The sequence below is a fragment of the Anser cygnoides genome, chromosome 2, assembly GCF_040182565.1.
Source record: "Anser cygnoides isolate HZ-2024a breed goose chromosome 2, Taihu_goose_T2T_genome, whole genome shotgun sequence".
NCBI classification, from domain to species: Eukaryota; Metazoa; Chordata; class Aves; order Anseriformes; family Anatidae; genus Anser; species Anser cygnoides.
This window is the reverse complement of record NC_089874.1, coordinates 20400042-20423069: the sequence shown is the minus strand read 5'-3', so window position 1 is coordinate 20423069 and position 23028 is coordinate 20400042. Positions and strand designations below refer to the sequence as shown.

Sequence of the window (23028 nt, the reverse complement as noted above, 5' to 3'; positions counted from 1 at the left end):
CTCATCTATTCTTGGGGAGACTGAGGTCATAATGCCTTTAGCATCATTCTAGCTCTGTTTATTGTTTGGCCCTACCAAAACAAGCAGCCTCATTTAGACCTAAAAGCAGGAGGGCCTGCCGCCACTGAATACAGTCTAGGCCAGGCATGATTAAGGGTCAAAGCTCTGGGAACACTTATCTTTCCCTATACGTGGACTACACAACTTTTAGACTCCACACAGCTCAACAGACCAGGTATTTAGAGAAATCTGTGGTATGCCTACTGTGTAGATTGGATGTCATGTGGAACTCTCAGTGACAGTAATTTGTTGCATTCTGCCAGACTGAAATCTTGCATCATGTACAGTAACTTACAGTGCTTGCAATTTCAGAAGCTTTCTTGGCTCGTCTTATCTCAGGAGTATCTGGACCAACTTGCATGCCTTTCCCTTTAATTTCAGTTTCCAGGTCCTTCTTATATTGTTTCTGTAAGGTAAAACTTCATACTTTAGATTCACAATAGCCAGAGAGTTACAGGTAGATTTTTATGCAAGAGACACAATTTAAGAGTCATAATTTTGACTCAATCAAAAATCTCAAGTAGAGGGTGACAGCTCTCAAGAGTCTTGGCAAGCTTTGGCTAGGATAACATGTAACAAACTACAGGAGAAAAACTTTAGGAGATATTCACTGAATGTACAAAACTACCACTGAATTTTCAGTTTGGGAGGGGGCGGGGAAATCAGTCCATATAGCTTTCTGTAATGATCCTCTAAAGTAAAGGGGCAGTTTAGCTCTGCAAAACCTAGTGTAATAAGCTGGTACTTGATGCCAGCCTAATTGAAACACATTTTACTTTTAAGAAAATATTTTATTTATGAAGACTACATGGTAGAAATCAAATACTGTACAAAATTGTTTCCAGTGAACTTTCAGAACAAGATGTTGTAATTTATTCATTTAATAGGTCTTTCCTGAACCACAGCCATTAGACAAGTGGCTGTACTCATTCATGATTGCTTCTTTTTCCCCACAGTATAAATTATAAATAACCAATAACCAGGAAACAAATGAATATTTCATCTTGAGCTTATCCAAGCGAGGACGTATTTCTTGTTCATCAGCAAATGATATTAAAATATCAGTAATATATATATTCAGTAATACTGAAATATTATATACAATAGCTGTAATTTTTTAATTAAACATCAAAATATTATTTTCTTGGACACTGCTATTTCTGATACTATAGCAATATCTTTTTCTGTTATAGTTTATCTCTGCTCTAGCAATATCTTTTTCTGTTATAGTTTATCTCTGCTCATGGAAAATGTGTAACTTTTTTTCAAAATAAATACTTATTCTTAATTTTCCCATTCATTAACTGTTTTTAAGTTACACATTACTTAGGAAAAAAAAATGCCTTTGTATTTATTACAATGCTCTAAACACTTACAGCATAAAGTAACAAGAAGAAGAGCAGAAATACTTTCAGTCTTCCATCTCTGTCTCACTCTGATGTGGAAATAAACATGCTAAAACTACTCCCCACTTCCAAAATTCCAAACTTCCCGAATTTTTTATGAAAATAGTATAAATTATCCTGTGAGAAGACGTTACCTCTCACTTCCTCTCTGCTAAAGGTGGAATGGCAGATGCTTTCTCCCAGCTTCCTAGTGTGTAAAACACCAAGGAAAGGAGTTACAGCTATATGCATAGCTATGCTTGTTTACATTGATTGGCCCTATGCACAACAGTTCCTCTGGTTATTATGGCTATATATTTATGTGTGTGTGAATAAATACACACATCAAAGGAATATGAAATATATAAATATATATATTGCTCTTAAAGAATGACACTCAAAAAGGTGTGAGGTAGATCACGAGCTTCTTTCCCATTCCCTCTTTCCTTTCCACACCCTCCAGCCCCATTGTTGCGTCCCAGGCAGCCTGACAAGCTCTTCCACATAATGAGTGGCACCAGCTTTGGAACCTGTGGCTCAGGGAAGTATGCAGTCTTGCCAAGCACACATCATGCCACGAGTTCTTCGGGACGGCCTTATGGAGATACAGTAGATAGGTCACTGAGTCTTCCACTTCCACTCCCTATTGAAGAATAGGAGTAGGCTGCACACATGTGCTTCCAGGTAACCTCCAGAACATATCCCAACACCATTAATACCAAAGTTCAGTTCTAAAAATGTGCTCTGGAAGGAGCCTCTACCTGTCTATTTGCAAAGGATGAACCTCAAGCTCAAGAAAATGTACTTCTTCAGAAGCAGCTCTATTTTTGGGGAAAAAAATGTTTTCAGAAGTAGAACAGGTCATTTGGATAAAAGTTCTTTCAAAGTTGTCTGACAGTCATTACTGATATTTGTTTTCAAATAAGAGACACAAGATTCAAAAAACTGGAAATTATTTCATTGACTTTTCTTTGAAAGTCCAAACTCCTTTTCCATTAGTCATACTAGTTGAACAAACAAGTAGACTGAAAAACGAATGCAATTTTAAATGCTGTGCCTACTAGCCCCTCTAACAATTTCCATTGACCTCTTAATTGCCTGAAAATCTGGAATATTTGTCATAAGCTTTTTTCCAGAATTTTTCTATATTCTTAAACCAAAACAGAAATAGCCTTAGTTTCAATACTTACATATTTCATTGTAGATTATGTTAAAAGAATGGAATATATTCAATAGAGTATGCCATAAAGAGTGAACTTTCTCTGACATCAATAACCTTGACTAGCATAACATACCTCATTTAGTATCTGAGCTGCGTTTTTCACTCTAATCAAATCCGGCGTATCTTCAAACACTGTCATTCCTTTTCCTTTCATCCATTCTTCCAAATCTTTTCTATACTCTTTCTAAGGATTTAAAGAGAGATTTCTCCATTTAATATTGCATGGAAGATCTTGAAAAGAAATGCCACTTATTAAATGTCTGAAGGGTCTCTTTGAAATTTCTATGAAATATGAATTAGCTGAAGGTTTCAGAGTTAAAATAGAATTGGAAATTATCAAATCTAAAGATACAACATTGCAAAACTGAAAACATTTTAATATAGCCATGTATTTTCCTGTTGTGCTCCTGATAAATAGTCCACTCCTACACAGTGCTACCATGCTGTATGGGGGCCTCAGCTGCCTATCTACAGATATTTTAATTGTGGTAACATTTGCTTTTATGCAGACCAGTATCTGCTGTGCTCCCATTTTTACCTCCTTTTCACTAATGGCACCACAATCAGGATGGATGCCCTAAACACTGTATTAAGACATGTTAAAATGATTGTTTGAGAAATTATAATGTAGAAGCAATATTTCTACCATTTCTCTTCTGTTCCCCTCAGACACTGCATTGATATGATCTATCAACATTTGGCAGCTGCAGCCTCCAGAGTACTCAAGTGTTAAGTATAAAATTAAAAGCACACTAGAATCTGCCTGTGGACATTTGGTTCCTCTTCTTCTTTCCAGTTCCTAGAAAACTGATGTAAGCCTAGTGAAAGTGAAAAATCTTTTACATTTTGTAGGATTTTTAAATGCTCTTTCCACATCCAGGTTTGTATTATTTGTTTGTTTGTTTGTTTAATGCAAGGAAATTAGAATGCATTTGAAGAAAATGTCTTTTTTGGAAGAATTTATATAGACATAAATTAATGCTCTTAATCATGTATTGACTTTATAAGAAGCAGGCACCATTGTCTCAGGAATTTTTGTTTAAATAGAAGAAAACCAGATATTTTTTAAAGAAGCTTCTCTATCATCAGAAGCATCTTCTACAACAAGCAGAAAACTTACATTAATTTAAAATTATTAAATTCAGTTCTCTCTTCTGACAGAGTTGTGAATGTTGTTCCAGAGAAAGTTCTTATTGTGATAAAATGCAACATATTTGCAGAAATTTCTGTAGTGAGAAGGCAACAGAATTAGCTGAAACACAGCTGACATAAAAAATAATAATTATAATAATAATTATTCATTTTTTAATAACACCAGGTTCTCCACCTTGTTTGATGCAATATCTATTTAAAATTTACTATTAACCTTCACACAAAAATACTGAGCTACATCCTTGACTGTGAAGTGCATTATTTTCCTGAATCTTGAAAGATAATAATTAATTTGACCTGTGTAATCTTTGGTTTTGGATACTGTTCCTTGAATGTGGATATAAAATCAGTTATTCTGTACCTTTGTGCATTAAAATGCCATTTCCATTTTCTTTTATTCTTCCCCTCTGCCTAACAGATATGCCTTATTCCCTAAGTAACGAGTTGTAGAATTTGAGGAGGTAAGAATTAGGGAACAGCTTATTGCATGTAGCACTATGCAGGGAACACACTTGAAAGTTTTCAAAGATGTAAATTTACAGCACATCTGCAACTATGCATGCACTATCCACATCTGCGGACACTCAGCAAGCAGCAAGATTAACTCAATGAAATGCAAGCATTTGCATTTTTCCCTAGTCAGCAAGTGCACAAGATATAGAAGAGAGTTTTGTATGCACAGAATGATACTACATAAACTGGACTGAACCTGGGACTTGTCTATCTGGCAGTTAAGCTTATAGAAATTATTTATTAGAGAATGAATAATAAATAAATATCTGAAAGGAAAGTCTTCCCACAGCATAGACCGGCATAAGCTATTTTAAGAACAAGGCAAGGAAGGAACAAGGTTCAAGGGGTTTTAATTCTTGCATCCTCAATTCCATCCATCTGGGCTATAGCAAAACAATCAATTCTTAATGCAATAAATATAAACAAGGTACTGTTGGATCCCAAATTCAAATGGAGGAGATTGACATTTCAAATTATGAATTTTATGTTTAGAGTTTTCTGATATATTTACTTTAAGTTTGGTCAAATAATAAATCTAATGTATAGTACTAACCAATACTCAAAACCTAACAAGAAAACGGTTTTGATTAATAATATAAAAAGTAGAAGACCAAAAATAGAAGGATTCTCAGTCACAGAAAAGAAAGTGATTTAATTTATAATGCCACATGCAACTGAAGAACATTGGACAAATATTAAAGAAACAATGCGCGTACAGAAAATCCACTCCTTCTAACAAAATTTACTTAAAGCAGATTATGTAATATGGAATTTTGGTTGTCTTAACTTTCATTCATAACATGTGATAAATAATTATTTGAATTAAATTAGTTAAAAGTGACTTGCACACAGCTCAAGGCATCCATATAACTACAACAGACTATCATAAACTAGAAATAATTACCCAAAAGGAAAAACAGCCATCTGGATATCAACAGACACCTTCATTTTCACCCCTTCATCTATCTGGGAAGCAAACTCTAGGTCCTCTCCAAAACCCTATCAAACAGATGTCTTTTGCAGCATGCCTGGAAGGTCACCAATTTTGGGCTATTTGAGCACAGGGGAGGAACAAATTCCAAAACTGAGGCCCTCACAGGGAATGTCTTGCCAACGATCCATTTTCTATGTAATCACCTGATTTGTTCATTTAACTCTTTTTCTGATTCAGGTGTGCTGAACTTTATCATTTCATTATGTTCATAAAGGAAACTTCGAAAAGTATGAATTCTTACTACAAGACTATTCAGAATATAAAATGATAGCGCAATTTTTATTCATGACATTGCTTTTATATTTAGCTATAGCGTTAACTATAAGCTGTTCAGCACTCAGTAGCTTGCAGTGATGCTGGTTATTTCTCATTACACCTTAACAAGAACAACAAAAGGGAAGTAAAAGATGTCTACCTCCTTCAGAAGGTTAGTGACTTGTTTTATATGCAAGAACTCTGGGGTCTTGTCTAAATCCATTGAGGGCTTTCCCTTGAGACTTTCTTCAAATTCTCTGCGATACATTTTCTGTTGAAGCAAAAACAACAATTAGCGGTACATGCACGCTCATTTCCAAACATATTTCAGAAAGAGCACTGTAAACAGACTCAGAAATGAGCTATGCCAGAAATTAGTTATCACATTAATAAGCAATGTTATTACTCATTTTATTACTTAGATTACCTATAAGAGATGCAATTATATACACATGCAATTTAGATAAAAAAAAAAAAAAGTATGATATTTCCAAAGAGTGTCTAAGCTGATCTATGAAAAAAACAATTTGTTCAGTACAGAAAAGACAAATGGTACACAAAGTATTGGCTTTTAAACACATTAAAGTTTCTAAGAGGACAAAATCATCAGTTTTCCATGACACAGGAAGAATAATGGAATCAAACTGCAGCAAGAGAGACACAGGAAAAAACTGTCTTGGTATGGCTAGTGAAGCAATGGACTCAATTGCCTAGAAACTCACAAAACCTCCACCACTGGAAGTTTTTAAGAAAAAGCTTGAAAAATATGGCCTAACTTAGGATAGCTGATGCTTCCCTGGCGCCCAGGACCAGTTCATCCCCCATGCTGATTTCCCAGGCTGATGAGGCAGGAACACATTTCGGTTGAAGCATGAGTCTGAACAGGGTTTGGCAGCTCCAATCCCTCCCACCTGAGAACTCTCCTTTGTTAAAACAGGAATTAAAGGCAAAAGAATTTGGTCCTTCACCCATACTTGTTTCCCGCTTCTGCAAAACTTCCTACTGCTCTCTCTCTTTGGTGATACGAAAGCGGACAGGGAACAGGAGCCTACAGAGCCAGAAAGAGCAACCCAGAGACCACTAAGGTGTTTTCCCCCACAGCATGCCATTAACCTGAAGAGAAAAAGCCTGCACTACCTTGCTCATGATCTCCTCCCTGAGCTTTCAGTCCAGTATCATCTCTGCCTTCTCAAGGGAGGAGATAAAGGGTGTTCCATAAAAAGTCAATAATTTCTGATCCAGATGACCTCTTGAGCTTCTTCCCAATTCTCAAAAGGGATGCAGTATACAGTATGTCCAGTCTTACCACCTACAGCCTTTATCAAAAAAAATGTTTTGAAGGAAGAACTGAACTACAGAAAAGAGAACTCTGCTATTTCTACCCTATCCTCAGTTTACAGCGCCTTTATGATCTACTTCATCCATTTTCTTAACCTAAGTACAAGACGTCTGTTAGCCTCTCTGTTGACCTAAATTTTGCTAGTTCAAGCAAATTTTACTAACCTCACTTTGCATCTTTTGAGCCTCCTTTGAAACTTGATACATGGGTGTATCCACAAATTCCAGCATTGATCTGCCTTTAGATTTCTCATAATTCTCTTTGTACTTGACCTGGAAAAATTAAAATAAGTACTGTTAACACCAGAGAAAATGTGTGATCTGATTGCTTGCTACAGTTCCCTAGAGGTTTTTGACTTAAAAGACTCCTACCAAATTTAATCTGTTGGAGAAACAAGGCAGCTAGACAAGGAAAGTTTTTCTGGAGTAGTTTATTCCTTTGCTTCAATACATCAGACTTAAAAATGGTGAACTTTGAAGACAGTAGGAGTGAGGAGCACCGATCACAATCCTTAATGAATTGCATGATTTTTGCTGAGTGACCTATGTCTGAACAGTTGGCAGCTTTTCAGTAGAATCCCCTGTCATGTTTCCATAAAACAACACATTTACTGTAACAACAACAAAATCTGTTTTACAGCCAGGCTCCAAGGGTCTGTCTTTCAGACTCCGGAGTACCATTCTGAAACACTTTTGTTTGCACCTGCGGGAGGGGGAAATGAAAGAAAACTACTGCTTCAGTAGGGTGTGGTCTTGCTCCAACTTCCTCTCACAGCTACCAGTGGCCATGACCTTAAAGCTAGAGGCAAAATCACATTGAAGTACACAGGGTTAAGACACCAACATACAATTTTATGCTAACTCTCAAACCAAATACACCCTGTTTGGCAACCTGGAGAAGATTCTAGACTCGTTCATTCATATTTATTAAGGCGGTGTATGTCTCCATGGCCAAACGCATTATTTATCTCAATCAATCAATCAGTGTGTGATACCGTGCAATATTCTACACAGGACATAAAAGAAAGCAAATATTAAAATATATTCAGAATGAGTAATGTCATTTAAATATGTATATGTCTCTTCAAGAATCCTGATGTCCAAATGTGAGAAAAACATTCAGAATTTCTTCCATTGACAGACTTGCGTTAGGTTCAAATTCTGCAAAAACACTCTCCTCATGGGGTGCTTCTGATTGAATATGCATTATACATCACTGTCATTTGTAATGCAGTTTTGTGCCCGATTTAATCATTATTAGAATGTTGCATTTTTCTCTTTGCAAGATTTACTTCTGATTGTGTATACCTGACTTTAAAGCACTGCATTTTCTTCATAATGGATTTAATCAGCTGTATCCAGGGTGAAATTATAGAAGCCCTTGCTTTGCTTAAATGATTTCTTATATTCATATGGAAACAAAAAATATTGAAGAATATTTTCACAAACAAAACTCATAAGGTTTGTAATTTAAATACTATTTGAAATAACCATGGGAGCAACAGCAAAAAAAGAAAGTATGCTTTAGGCCTCCAAAATCTGGAGTTTCTGCTAAATTTGAATTTAAAATATCCCCATTTCCTGAAAAAAAAAAAAAAAATGATGGTGATGAAACAAAGAAAGAAAATCATAAAAATGATCATAAAAATGGCTTTTGTAAGTTCCTAGAGAAAATGCTTGTCATGCTTACACAAAGTGAAATATTCATGTCAGCTAGAAAATAATCTTTTTTTTTTTTTTTTTTTTTTTTTTTTTTTTTTTACTTTTGAAGTGCCAAGATATGATGGTCTGTGTTTGCCTCCTAGTGGAAATAATTATAAATGTCACACAACAAAATTATTTCTATAGTGGAAGTAAATGAAAATTACTGCCATCTACAGATACTGACTTCACACTTTTATTCCATTTTCAGTGGGTGGAAATAAAATAAATAAAAAAAAAACTATAAAAACAACTATAAAATGAAATGAGGTAAACTGCACAAACTTTTGCAGGAACCAGATTTGGTCTGTTAAGTAAGTCTATTAAATCACTCTGTTTCATAAAATGAAATACATCTACATTCCATTTTTTAGCATGTAGTTCATTACCTTCTTAAAGTCTCTACAATGGGGACAGATTTAAAAGGCGCAAACCAATAAAATAGCTGTTGTAAATATATCAAAGTTTTAAATTATGTACCTCAACAGTTTATGTCAAAGAAAATTACATGTATACCATATGAGAGGAAAGTCCCTTCTTGTGAACTTTCTTCCTCACCAAAATAATGCAAATAGTATGGGTCTAACCTGTCAAAATCAGTCTATTTCTATCTAGTTTTCTAGTATCTATTTCTATCTAGTTTCTATCTAGCTTCCCTCTTAACTGTTGGAATTTATTGCCACGGAAGCTGACTTGAAAAATAGCTTTGCACTTGTACTCTAATACATGTATTTCATAGAGTTACACAGATTTCCTTTTTCACTCTAGGTCAATCAGCAAATCAGTTCAACTAACCATACTAATTTATCGGTTTAATTAGCTGTACAGATTACAACAGCAGGGTAGATGTGGCTATGTCAGGCAAAATATTAAGAGAAACATAACGTTCAGAGGAAAAAGGTATACTATAAGGAAATATAGCAAAGCTGGGTAAATAGCAAGAAGCTCTGTCATACTACTGGTCAGAGGCAAAAACAGACCATGTGATGAGTTTTTGGAAATCAGTTAATGGGACAGTCAAGCAGACTGTTTCACACAGTGGAAGCAGACTTCAAGAAAGATTTAGTACGTGCTGTCGATAGACAGGGAGGAGAACACAAAGAGGGTATTTGAGAAGTATGGAGAAAGGCAGGACAGAAAGCCATGGTAAAATCAAAGAGATCAAGCCATGGTAAAATCAAAGAGAGGGAGGTCAAATCCGAGAAAGATTTTGAAAATGAGATTTCTGTAGAAGACAAATAGCTAGTGGAAACCTTAAGGATTGACAAATCATTATTCTTGCTGCTCACAATAAGAAAATATAGCCACCAGCATCTGGACAACACAAAAATCAGAAACTTAGTAACTAGGGATACATCACAAAAGGGCATAGACAATATAAATCGATCATTCCTGGGCAATAGAAAGAAATAAACTTTGCAAGAAGTAAGCAGCCTTAAAGGAAAGTCCAAGTACCTCATTTGAGATAAGATAACAACTTGATGATGTCCACTCCGAGGTTGTTCATTTAACCAGCAAAAAGAATGCCAATCTTACATTACACTGAAGGAAACTAGAATTATGCCAAAATGCAAATGAAGAATGCAAGAACTGACAACTATCAACTCCTTTATCATCCATACAAAAAAAAAAAAGTATAGTCAGTTTTAGCTCCACGCATCAGTGACACAGACAAAAAGCAACTCACTGAAAAGCAACACAAAAATCAAGTACAGACGGGAAGGCCGGATTATTTTGATTATTTTAGACATAAGCTTCCATAAGCAGGCACTGACTCAGAAGACAACCCAATATGCTACTACTCATTAGGGCTGACCCTTTGCCTGTGAAGCTCTTGCCTCCTGCCAACAGCGAGTAATCTTCCTTCCCAACACCACCCACTCATGCATTTCCACAACAGTGTTGCAGCCTTTCTGTGTTTTCTGGAATAATATGCAGCTAATCAGCCTCCAAGCACTGCACATATAGCATAGGTGCTTTTGGAGTGGGAGAAAAGCTTTGGCACTGCACAGAGGCCAGGAGTTTCTTACCTTTTCCTCCCTATTTCAACTGATGGGCACTACCCTGTGTCATACCACCAGCGCTAAGAAAGAGCATTTCTTGTTATGTGGCAGAATGGAGTTGTGTGTCTATTACTTGATCCAGTGTAGGAAGCCTTGAACATTTAGGAGAGAAAAAAGGCTTTAACAGAGAACCTCTAAGGGAAGCTAACCCTTGACAGGCTGTTTATGGCTGAGGTCCAAATATTACACTAGCATAATGGTCACTTCTGTAGAGAGACCTGCAGAAGAAGGCAACATGAAAGATCTTAAGACAAGATTTGCAAGGAAAAAGGTCTTAGATCAACAAAGGAAAAAATGTAGAATGTTTTTAGACATATAAGAAGAAATACTCAAGTACCAGAAGTCTGAGTGATTCTTACCCATTATTCTAGTTGTTTTAATAAAATAAGTGTCTCTCCCTAAAAGCACTTTCTTCACTTACATCCCCTAACTACTGCAGTAACAACACTATAGACTACAACATTGAGAGTGAGACCATGAAGCTAGTGTCAAAAAGTTATGTATTTTATAGTGATTATATATACTACATTCCTTGCTATATATATATATTTCAGATTATTATAAAGGCAACTTACATCACTATGCATTTTGCTGATATTTAAAGCATGGTTTAAATACAGCAGGTTTGGTAGATCAGAGGCTGGATCATGCAGGCTTTCCAAATCTTTCTTGTAATTCACCTGCAGAGAGAATTCAAGTTACGTAAAATAAGATTAACAAGATAATTCACAGCTAACACTACAGTGTATCTGTTCAGAAATATAAAGCATTAGGAGCTTGCCTGAACAATCTGTATCTGACACTAGATGGTGCTCGTTTACTATTATTTGGGGCATGGGGTGAAGGGAAGGGGAAAAAGAATCAATAACAGATTCATTCCCCTGAGCAAATATTTGGAAACTACTCAAAGCTTTCCTCAAGAAAAAAAAAAAAAAACAATACAGCACAACAAAAATCACACATCACACTTTGATATTTCAGGTTAGGAAAAAAAAAAAACTTTTTTTTCTTTTTTAAGGTTCTAAGCAATTTTGAAGGAAACTTTTTAAAATAGTATCTTCCCCAATACTTTGTGCTTACTCATTCTGAATGTTGTTGATTCTTGTTCTTTCTCTCTCGATTCAAGTATTACACTAACTGTCTGAATAAAAAAGATCTACATAAAATAGTTAAAGGGTAGTGCTCCAGGATAATTTATTTAATACAAATTGCTTTCAGCAAAGATAAGCAGTACAGGCACCTAAGGCAAAAGTTAATCACTTAATGAAGTAGCAAAAGATAACTTTCTATCAGCCTATAGTAGGATTTTCCATATTCTTGATAGCTGGAGGCCCAGCTGTACAGGAAGAGCACTATCCAGCTTAGCTATTTTAAATGATAAACCTCTTAACCCAATACGTTTAGTCATCTTCACACATGTACGATGCTCTTCACTGACTTAGGCTTCAAATCAACAATAGTCAATTTATGTATCTTTTATAATAAATAATAATTACTTAAACATTTGGGGGAGGGAGGGTTGTTTTTTAAAAACATTTAGATTTTGGAAACAATTACTCTGTTGAACCCTTCTCAAAGCCAGCCTCTCCTGTTTCCTTTGGGTGGTGCCCCACGCTTTGGTAACATCACACTACAGAATGAAGGGTTATCTCTAGGCTATCTGGGATCACTCCCCCAAAGAAGAGCTCGCATTTTTAGCATTAGACACACTGTTAAATATATCATCCCAACATCATTTTCACTTGATATAGATGTTTTCCCCAATCCGACTCCAGCGGCAGGTGCCCACACAGAATCTAGGAACTGGTGTACTTTAAAATACAGATCAGGAGATCAGCAGACACAATGAAGTCTAAAAGAGAGACGTTCAAATCTGAGCTACTTATGTTAACCTCCTCCTGCCACCACTGGAGAGAAGGTAGCAAAGACAGGCATCTACAACAGGTCAGATAATTTGCTCTCTAGACTGGTATCTTTCTTTCCCGAATACAAAGGGACTGAGTATATTAGCTTGGAGTAAGCAGCCATACCTTTAGAAATACAAAGTTGAGTGAGATAAATCTCATCTAAAATCATTGTGAAAAACTCTGCAGACCCTTGCAGAAGGGCTTTGTCCAGAGAGGAAGAAATGGATAACATGCTGTACTTGCTATACAGACACAATGTATAACGCAGACTTCTGCTCACAGTTATGACTTGTAAAATGGAAAAAGGATTTCTGCCTGAGAACAAATGTTATTTTTTTCAGGATGTAAACACGTATAATACAAAGCAAATTCACTTACATCACTTGCCAAGGTGGATGCAATCTGTGCTTGCTTGAAGGAAGCACTGTCAAGAGGATTGTACTGGTGACTCTTCATTTCTTTATTGAACTGCTCTTTGTATTTCACCTTCGACCAGAAAAAAAAAATATATATATATATATATCCAGTATTAACATGTAGTACTTGTGTGCTTTTAACAACAACAAAAAGAAATTGTTAAATTTGATAAATTGTTAAACTATTGAAAAGTAGATCTTTTGAAGCAAGTTTTTCAACCACTTCAAAGTTGTTGAAAACAAAATATGTGAAGTCAGAATCAAACTTCCCACTTGATTGTTTTTCCACCACCAGGTATATGTGTCATCCATGGTGTGCTAGGCTGTCACCAGAGCCCCAACTTCTACTTTTAATTCCGCCACAAATTTCCAACAAGACCCCCAGGAATCTATCTGCAGTACAGTCCCTTCCTGGGGACTCATTACAATGTTAGAAAGCATAATTGAATGGTTATCTGCTATTACTCTCACTCTCTGTTCTTTTTGTTTAAAGGAAAATGGGGAAAGATAAGACATGTAAGGGGAGATAAACAATACATAAATGTTGAGGTATTGGCATCAAAACCAAATAAACTACAAAAAATCGGTAGAACTGAATTTGAAATCTAAAAAATGAAATTGAGCAAAGAGTAAATTGCTGTACTTTGCCCCCCTTGTTGTGCATGATCAATAAACATCTGGAGACTTTGCACACATGCCTTGCTTCTTTCCAACAGCTGGGCATAATGGAAGAGAATAAAGTTCAGTCTGAATTATGCTGCTTTCATGAATGTTAGTCAGACACCTGATATCTGCGCCTATGCAACATCCATTATAATTTGCCACGCTCTGCATTAAATAAATATGCAGCTTTTTCCTTACTCCTTTTTTCTCTATGCCTATATAAATGTCTGATAACATGGTCAAGCCACCTCAAACAATCTCCTTCAAAAATTACTTTTTTCTCAGCTTTAGTTGTGGGAAGTATTTTCTTTTTCTTTTTTAGTTCTTCTTTGACTCAGAAGATTCTCAACATGGCTTAGCTTATACATCTTCATTATGTTTAGCCACAATACCCAATATTTCATAAATCAGGGTAACAAGAAACCAAAACTAAGCCACCCAAATAGAAATTAAACATATCTTTTCAAGAATTACATTATGATTCCAACAATTACATTACTTTTTTTTCAAAGAAAGGTAATCCTAAATCATTGTAACTTTTAAAGAGCAACTTGATCTGAAAACACGAAAACTTTTCACACTACCTCTAGAAAATAGTATCTATTGCCTTCTGATAGATTCATCTGGTTCATATTGCTTGGTATTTGCTTTGGCTTTGGATCAATTGCAAATGCATATATCTGAATACAAAGACACTGCTTTTGTCAAAGGCAAATCTACATTCTGTATGAGCAGTGAAGAAATAACTTAGAGGGCTTTTCTCTTTTAAAAGGTATATCCAGAATATGCCTTCTAATAAAAATCCGGCAGTGCTGGAATATCTGATTCAGAAAGCATCCAAAAACAAGTCAACGTGGTGAGGAAACCTCTCTTTTACTCTGTAGGCATCATAATGACATTGTACGCAGGAGTTTAACTATCCGACTACTTAAGGCTGGGCTTTTGCCCAGTCAGCAAATGGCCTCAAACTGTGCATGTGGTCTGAATGCACAATGTGGTCCTTGGTATACTTGTTAAGTGTGAAAAAATCGGTGGCAAAGGGACCTCTCCTCACAATTGGCTTGCCATCTTCCAGCTGCAGCTATTTCATGCCATTTTTTTAAAGATTTTTTTTTAACAATACGTTTCAGTCTAGAGATTTCAGCAATGAATCCCTGTTAGTGTCACTTCAGATCACGTCACTGCTACAGAAGGAGAGGGAGAGCCAGTGAATCCAGTCTTCACAGGTCTGTGCGAGCTGCTGCCGATGCACAGAAGGCTCCCAAATTTAAGGAGACTGCTGACCAATCCAACTGCAAATGGTTCAGTTTCAGTGAGGGCTGTCTCGGTAGCTCTTGGTCCTGCTGTCTTCTTTGGCTGCACTGCTTATTACCTTTGCTCTCCTTTCCAACACCACCACACATATCGCTCTGGGGCAAAATGGAGGCAGCACAATAATATCAGATGACCCTGACAGTATCTCGAGAGCACTTCCAGCAGTAATTTAACTCTGACTTGTCATAGGGGATTCATCTCATTGAAAGCTACACACACATTCACTTTTTTTTTTTTTTTTTAATTGGCATTTTCTTATTTTCCTCTCCTTTTTGAAAGAAAGCATGGGGTGGGTGGGCTTGGGAGAAGGAAGAGGGAGAAGGAGAGAGAAGAGCAAGCACATGAATTAGCCACAGTGAAGAAGTTAAGAAGTTCACGTGTCTATTTTATCCTCCTTTTGAACAGGACAAAGTTATGAATGTAGTTTAAAGGAGGGGAAAAAAGAAAAAAAAAAAACGTGTAAACGTGTCTGAGAGAAAGGGTTCAATTTCAAACCAAGGAAGAAAAATACTTCATCAGTGATTTCCAAAACATAGAGAGGAGGAGGGGGGTGTCTGATCAACGTTATAACCTGATGAAACAGCAAACAAAAATGTGGGAGTGGAAATGACAATTGTTAGTGTGTTAGTGGAAGCTTATCTGCAAATTTCATCATTAACCAAAATCTTTACTCTAATGAGGGTTTAAAATGATGACTGCTTATTCACCATCTTAATTAAAGTCTTAAGTTTGTTTATTTTTTTTTAGAGAGTATGTAGTGGTGGCTAATTTAAAAGAAATGTGTGGAAGCTGCTTTCTAATTGTAGCTAAAGAATGAGCAGCTTTTGCAGACTTTTAACACAACATCCCTGAAAAACCAAACTGGAATTAAATAAAGCCTGGATAAACAAACTTCTCATTGGCCTTGCACAAAACCTATAAAAGTCAGAATTGCAGCTGGACAGAACAGTGTCTTTTGAAGCTTTGCAGCAACATTCCTAAATCAAAATCTGTAGTTCAAAGCTGTTCACACAGGGAGTGTTCAGTTTCAGAAGTGGATGACATCACCCACTGTTCAGATTTACAAAGAAACTACAAAAATGGAATCATTCAACCACTGGGATCCCAGGATGAAGCAGACACTTGCAGCTAAAGCATTTCCTCATGACCATATGAAAACATATCAAAAAAAATGAAAACCTGTCAGAGCACATTGAAGGAAATGCAACATAAACAAAGAGCTAAGTTAAAATACTGGTTGCTAAAAGCACTAGCAGAGTTTAAAGCAAATAAAGACTGTGAAAATCTTAGGCTGTTGGTAATTTTAGAGAAGATATATCTAGGAAGAAAAAAAAATCTACTTCTAACAAGTTTTATCCATGAAAAATTAAGCACCAAATCCAGCACAAAGTATGTATATCCAAAATTATTTATCATAAAACTATTCACTAAACAACATAAAAGGAATATTTCATATCAGCAGCTCTTAGTAAAAGCTAGTAAAATGCATTAGATGACATAAAGAACACAACCGAGCTTGGTTTTATTTAAAAAAAATACAAAAATAAAACAAATTATACAATGTACATTCAGCAAACTGACAAACTTCATGTTTTCACAAAGACTAACACAGTTTCTGTTTTAAATTTGGTTTCAAATCAACAGAAAGTGGTTACTGTGTGTAAATATACTAGTCCTGGGAGCTGGTATTTTTGCTGCTGCTGTTTTCAAAAGCTTTATTTAAAAAGAGACAGAGAGAGAGAGAGAGAGAGAGAGAGAGAGAGAGAGAGAGGGAGGGAGAGATGGTACACTGATTTGGTACAGCCTTGAGTACCAGTCAAACATTAACACTATTTTCTTCACTTTGTTTGCCTTCCTGCTTGCATTGATTGCTTTCTCCCTTCGTTACACCCACACTGCCTGACCTCTTCTTGCTCCTGTTCTCTATACTCCCTAAATTACCTACCCATATGCACTACATTAAAACATGTTATTATCTTCTCTTCCCATTGCATCCATCAGAATTGTCAATTTTGCAAATTTACTGTGAGGGTCAAATAACTAATATTTCTCTGCGTGTTGCAGCTTATAGATTCATGCTATTAAGGGAGATTATCAACTTTCAGCACAAAAAGTTTCTAATGCTCCTATTTGCTGTGAAAGAAAGGGAAACCCTAAAGACCAGAAAGTCTGGAGACAATAAAGAGATCATTAAGTTTACTATTTTTTTAAATCTTGTAATTGTTACAAGCCTGCTTCTCCATCCTTGCACAAAGAAGAAGACAAGATTGACCCACATTTAGGGCACTTCCTTTCCTACAGCACAGGTGCATTCCTCATCCTGCCCCATCACCCTGCTCTACAGACACAGGGGTCATCATCATTTTTCTGTGGTTGTACAGGATGCTCTTGATTTATGATCAGCATGTCTAAGTGTTATAATGATTCAAATAATATATAAAAACGTTAGACAACTCATGGCCACTGACTTTCCTTCAGAGGAGGTGGGGAATTGCAGAATGCACCTCCCCACTGTGAAAGCAGCCTGGTACTTACAAGCTCCGTGCTGCTCTATGCAGATGGATGGCAGCAGAGTGTCAGGCTGAAGCCTGATGTTTTTTGAAAGTGCCCTGCTCCCTTTTTAAAAGTATGTGGCCCTTCACACACACTGCAAGCAGCCTCATCAGGCAGTTGACTAGATGATCTTTGAAGGTCCCTTCCAACTGAACTATTCTATTCAATTCTATTCATCAGTGTAGACTGAGGGGAGGAAAAAGGATGGAAGGGTGCCAAAACTGAGATCCAGTTGGCCAGGATGTGGCTGCAAAGGTTGGACCACCAAGGACTAATAATCATCTTTACAAATAGACTGCAGGCTACATTATATCAACTGCTCCTCTCTTTCTGCCACACCTCCTACACTATTTGGACTCCCTAAAGAAGTTAAAATCCCACACCAAATGCTCTCTCCTGCAGACAGATCTCACCTGGAACTGCTGTCATCCCTGCCCCTGGTAGTGCAGAGACTCTATAATAAAGCTACTAGTTTTGCAGATATATCATGCATTGTCCAAGAGAAAATGCACATCTAATAAAAATTAGATAGAAAGTGCACTGATTAAGGCTATGATGCAACTGCCGCAGCACCAGCCTGCAGGACCCCATGACCCAGCTGGTATTTTTTGATTGTTGCAATTGTTGGTCACAGCCTCACTGGTACCAGGTGCAGTGAGACTGAAGGTCTATCAGAAAGGGTCCTGTTTTGTTCCCCTTTGTGACAACAGGCAGCTGCAAGCCCACTAGGTTCTGAAATAGGATGCAAAGAAAGGAATGTGTAGGCAGCCATTAGGTAGAAATAAAGACTGCTACACACTAAATCTAGAGATGAACTCTATTAAAAATGACTAAGACAAAAAATTCCCTTCTCTAGAAGTGACACTGAGGTCTGAACAGCATAGAACTGGCTCTTTCTAGAAAGCACAGGCTGACTTCCCAGCCTGCATTATGATAAACACAAAAGACCACTTCAGTTAACCATGGTCCAGTATAAAACAGGAAGTCAGGTAGTAGGTATCTGAGGGCAATGTCTGCTGACATCAAAAGAAGCTTAGCCTCTTGCAGGCAGACAGTGCACTGTTCTGCAGCTTGTTCTCTATGACTTTTTATTCTTATTTTATCCTAGCTCCAGGGAAGACTTTTACCACCTTGCCAAATCACAAGGAGTTGTTACACAATGCTGATAGTGAATGTTCTGGTCTATATACTCCTCCAGTTGTTTTTTTCTAGTTGTGGGAAAAATGACATGGCCTTCTCCAATCAAAGGGGGTTATCCCCCTTGTACATGAGGACAGAATTTGTTCCTGGGTTTACAAAACCCATGAGTGTAGTTCTGAGGATTACTAGCAAGGATTATGCAAGGAACTAAAAGAACTATTTGACTGCAAGTCAAAAGTCAGAAATCCCTTCTCATGATGTGAGGTTGATCTGGGGCAGTAGAAGACTCATAAGGGAAAAGAGGGAATATTTGTGTCCCCAGCTTTCTTTCTAGTTATGGACAAAAGCAGTTTCACCATTTTTCTATTTCTTTCTTTAAAAAAAAAAAAAAAAAAACACTTTTTTTGAGGTTAATATATAACAGAAAGTAGTACATAAAGGTTCAGTTTCAGGGGGAGGGAAGGTGGGCAGTTTACATGTCAGGCCAAATTCAGATCCCATTACTCACATTAGTAAGCAGTCACACAAAAGACTCTAGTTACTTCAGTGGGATTAATCACAGGGTAAGGTTCCACTCAAACTGAATGAGTAGCAAAATTTGACTCTAAATTGCATACAGTTAATATTTTAGAAATCCTAGATAATATATATAAATATACACCATCTCCACCAAAAACGAGTTGTAACAGTCAAAGTTCACTGTATTTTTGCATAAAATGTATATTCTGTTTCCTACGAATCTTAAATTTACCAGTCATTACAATACCATATGAAAAGGGTTTGAGAACATAATCTTCATGCAATTAGAGATAATCATCTAAAAATCTAAATATTTTCTTGCATTAGTAGCAATGAGATATCTGAATGAAGTCATTGTAACATGTCAGAAAATCTTACTTGGCTTAGAAGTTTAGAAACTCCTTTAGCATGTTCAAAATCTGGTCTTCCAAGTACAGCATGCTCCTTATTCATCTCCCCCCTTCCCTTCTTGTACTCAGCCTTAAAAAAAATCATGAAAATGAATATGAATCACTATTAAATTGTTTGGTTTTGTGTTTTGTTTGTGTTTGTTTTTTGTTTTGTTTTAGTTGTTTTTTCCAAGAGAAATGTAAGCACTAAAGCTAGTAGAAAAGCCACTCTTATTTAGTGATCTGCACTGACACTACTCTCAGTAATATTATAATTAGCTCAGAAAAAAAGCCTTTCTCATGCTTCATCTCATTAAAAACATAATATTTATTTATTGTAAAACACAATGCACAGCATTCATAAAATTCAACTTCAATGAAATGCACAGGCTAAGCCTGAAAAATACTGTTCTCTCACTGCTCCCAATCAAGGCAGAGTGAGTTACAGTGGCTCAGCATTTCTTAAGACATGGTCTGCAGTTTACACAAGATTATTTGTAGCAGTTGAAAATAGCCTTGAAACAAAACTAGGCTGAGGGGCAGCGTTTTTGAAATACAGGTCAAATTCCACTCTCAGTTTTACCACTGCAATCTTGCTAGATGTCAGTAAGGTTGCATTGGTGTAACAGAGAGGAATTAGTCCCATAGGGCTGATGTTACATGATCTTTCCAGCTGAACTACCTCCCATGCAAATTGCTGCATTTTTTTTTTCCCAAAATGCATTAGAAAACAGTACAGATGAACAGACAATAGGTTCTTTGCAATATCACAAACTAAATTACCATTGCATAAAACAGGTTTCTCACATTACTCAGGCACTGTGAATCAGCAAGGACATGTCATAACAACAGAGAGAAAGAAAAGACCCAAAGCCACTCTAAGTAGCTTTTAGAGCAATTCAGAATTCTGGGCATTGAACATAAGACTTAGTAGGAGATTTCGGTTTTCAGAAAATGCTGAGTGTCCAAAAGGTGAACCCTTATGTCCCTTAAAGCTGTCTTTCTGTAAGAGACACCTCTCCATAAGAGATGCCTAATTAGTCTCAGATGAAACTGTTAGCCATTGTTGAAAATCTCGGCTCAGAACTTCTAACGTATATATTGTCTACAGTAAAATATTAAACAGCAACACACGTTACTGCTTCTCAAACTGCTCCTTGACCAATCCCTTAGCAGATGTCAAAGTAGGAGGGAAAAGAGTTTGAGAGCCGAGTTTGGGGAGGAAAGCCATGTGCAAAAGTCAACGTGCTCACATGGCTCTCACAAGGAGAGTGGGAAATTGCGTTTCCCTGCCACAGTTGGCCGACACAGAAGGAGGAAAGGGAGTCCAGGCATGGATGCTTCTCTTGTACTGGAGTGAACAGAGGTCTTGTGTCTTCTGAAGTGCAGTACTGCATACTAGCATTCAACTTCTTTTTAGAATCATTATTATTAACAAGGCCAAGACCAAACGAGATTTAGTAAACTTAACATTGTCTTCAGTCATCAATGCTTGCAAATGTAATACTGTTAACATCAAAACAGAAGCAACCCATAATTTTGTGACATTCCAAGCAAGCCATCCCCCCACTAGATCTCCATATCAGATTAGGCATGCCATGTTTTCTTCTCTTGCTAGGAAGTTTGAAAATTTCAGCAGCATTCTAAATGATCTTACTGAAATTGGAAAAAATAAAATAATGTCTAAAAAATACAAATAGAACAAAAGAACATACATCACTTATTATCTTTGTTATCTCGGTGGCTATCTTTATGTCTGGCCTGTTCAGCACTTCAGTGTATCTATGAGTATCTTGCATATCCTTCCTATATGACACCTGTCAAAATAAAAAAAAATGTTTAAAACAAATGAAAAGTTTGAAATTTATAAATCATCTTCAAATGACCTATCAATTCAGCCACAAAATTCACTAGAACACCACCTAATTTATTCTAACACAGTCCTGCTTGACAGAGATTATTTAGTAAGACCCACACACAGGTTAACAGGATAAAGAAGACATTCAAAAGCATAAAATATAGTATTAAAATGAAAAACATTTTTTGCTTAGAAGCACAGTAGAAAATGAAAGCACTGCAAAGACCCAAATATTAGGTTTTATCACTGAATTTCAGAGGAACTCTAAGAGGATAGGTTTTTGTGTTTTTTGTTTGTTTTTTCTGTGCTTTACCTTTTATTAATATAAACTAACACCTCTATGATATTAAGCACCAAGGATTACAGCTACACTAAGGAGAAACTGTAATTCTACCGTGGTGAATGTCTCTCAGTAACAGGCAGTCATGTAGCTGGTATGTAATTAAATGACACAACTCCACCCCAGCACCCCCAACTCCACCCAGCTCCACTTATCTGCTACTTTACACAATCATGGGAACAAGAAGGCTGAGTGTTCCAGCATGTGGAGTACAAGACTGGATCTTTCTGTTTATGCAGAAACCACTATAATAACGAATGGGCTCAGAAAACTTTGGCCAGAACACTAAACCACGAGTAAAAGAGTCCAAACATTATCCCTTTAGTAAAGCAATCACAGAAACTGCCTAGATGTCAGAGACACTCCAAAGCTCCCAGACCACAAGTTATCCCTCTTTTCCCTACTCCAGGTCTATAGGCTTTTTCCTCTACCTTGCTGTATTGCATGTGTGTCAGTCCAAGCCAATTTCCAAGAGCTGTCTTATTGAATTATTTTGACTAAGAAAATCATCCCTGGTATTCAAAAGTGTCTGACAACATGAAGTTCCATGCAGAAGTTGGAGAACAAAGTCTACAAGAAACAAAAAGCATCAGAATAATTCCTATTTTATTGGACAGTCTTTTAGACTATTTTTCTGCTGATTAACAGTTAATTGACCTCCCAAAATTGTATTTCACCATTAAAAATGTCCTGAGAGGTTCCTTCGGCTTGAGGCTTTACCTATAATAACCTGTGTATCTGGCTCCTGTTTCCAGTGCAGTTTTACTACTGGCACAGTGCAACATATTGAACTGCAAGTCTATCAATCATAAAGTGCAATACCCAGTGACAAATATAATTCGTAGAAATGTTATATAAAAAAAATAAAAAATTACTTAGGGCATATATTTTGTAGACAACAGGGAAGACATTTTGCATCCATATGGCTTCAGCTAAGTAGACAAGCTAAATGGGCTTCGCTCTGTTGGCTGTTTGCCACAGATAGATCTTATAATTTTTAACCTACGAGTGGCACACAAGTGTAATCAATGATTAAATAATAAAAATAATTTTAAAAAAAAGTTGCGTGAATACAGCCCAAAGTATCACCTACCAATAAAATAAAAACTGTTTCTTATCTTACCGCTCGTTAAAACCACTAGAAGTTTTGGTTTGGTTTGGTTCAGGTTTCTTCTTTGTTTTTTTTTTGTTTTTTTTTTTTTTGTTTTTTTTTTTAAAGACACTAGATGTACAGACAAGTATTTGC

General features: G+C 36.5%; 1 protein-coding gene and 1 long non-coding RNA gene across 15 annotated transcripts in view; one reads left to right on the top strand and one right to left on the bottom strand.

Annotated features, from left to right (window-relative positions):
• The window catches only part of NEBL (nebulette), a 261505-nt gene that overhangs the window by 49464 nt on the left and 189013 nt on the right, over nucleotides 1–23028 (bottom strand). For 9 of the 14 annotated variants that reach the window (XM_066991632.1, XM_066991629.1, XM_066991628.1 and 6 more), the window contains 8 exons: nucleotides 21300–21401; nucleotides 19574–19675; nucleotides 12969–13076; nucleotides 11259–11363; nucleotides 7085–7192; nucleotides 5742–5852; nucleotides 2741–2851; nucleotides 356–466 (listed from right to left, as the gene is read on the bottom strand). The exons of 2 other annotated variants lie outside the window; for them this stretch is intronic. In XM_066991632.1, the coding sequence (XP_066847733.1) occupies nucleotides 356–466; nucleotides 2741–2851; nucleotides 5742–5852; nucleotides 7085–7192; nucleotides 11259–11363; nucleotides 12969–13076; nucleotides 19574–19675; nucleotides 21300–21401 (858 nt within the window). Of the gene's footprint in view, nucleotides 1–355; nucleotides 467–2740; nucleotides 2852–5741; nucleotides 5853–7084; nucleotides 7193–11258; nucleotides 11364–12968; nucleotides 13077–19573; nucleotides 19676–21299; nucleotides 21402–22213; nucleotides 22353–23028 lie in introns of all 14 variants that reach the window. 3 more of the 14 variants (XM_066991638.1, XM_066991639.1, XM_066991635.1) reach the window with 3 other exon arrangements.
• LOC106030331 (uncharacterized) lies at nucleotides 63–3431 on the top strand. Its single transcript, XR_001203688.3, has 3 exons — nucleotides 63–235; nucleotides 1909–2129; nucleotides 3337–3431. It is a non-coding gene; the product is annotated as an uncharacterized lncRNA (long non-coding RNA).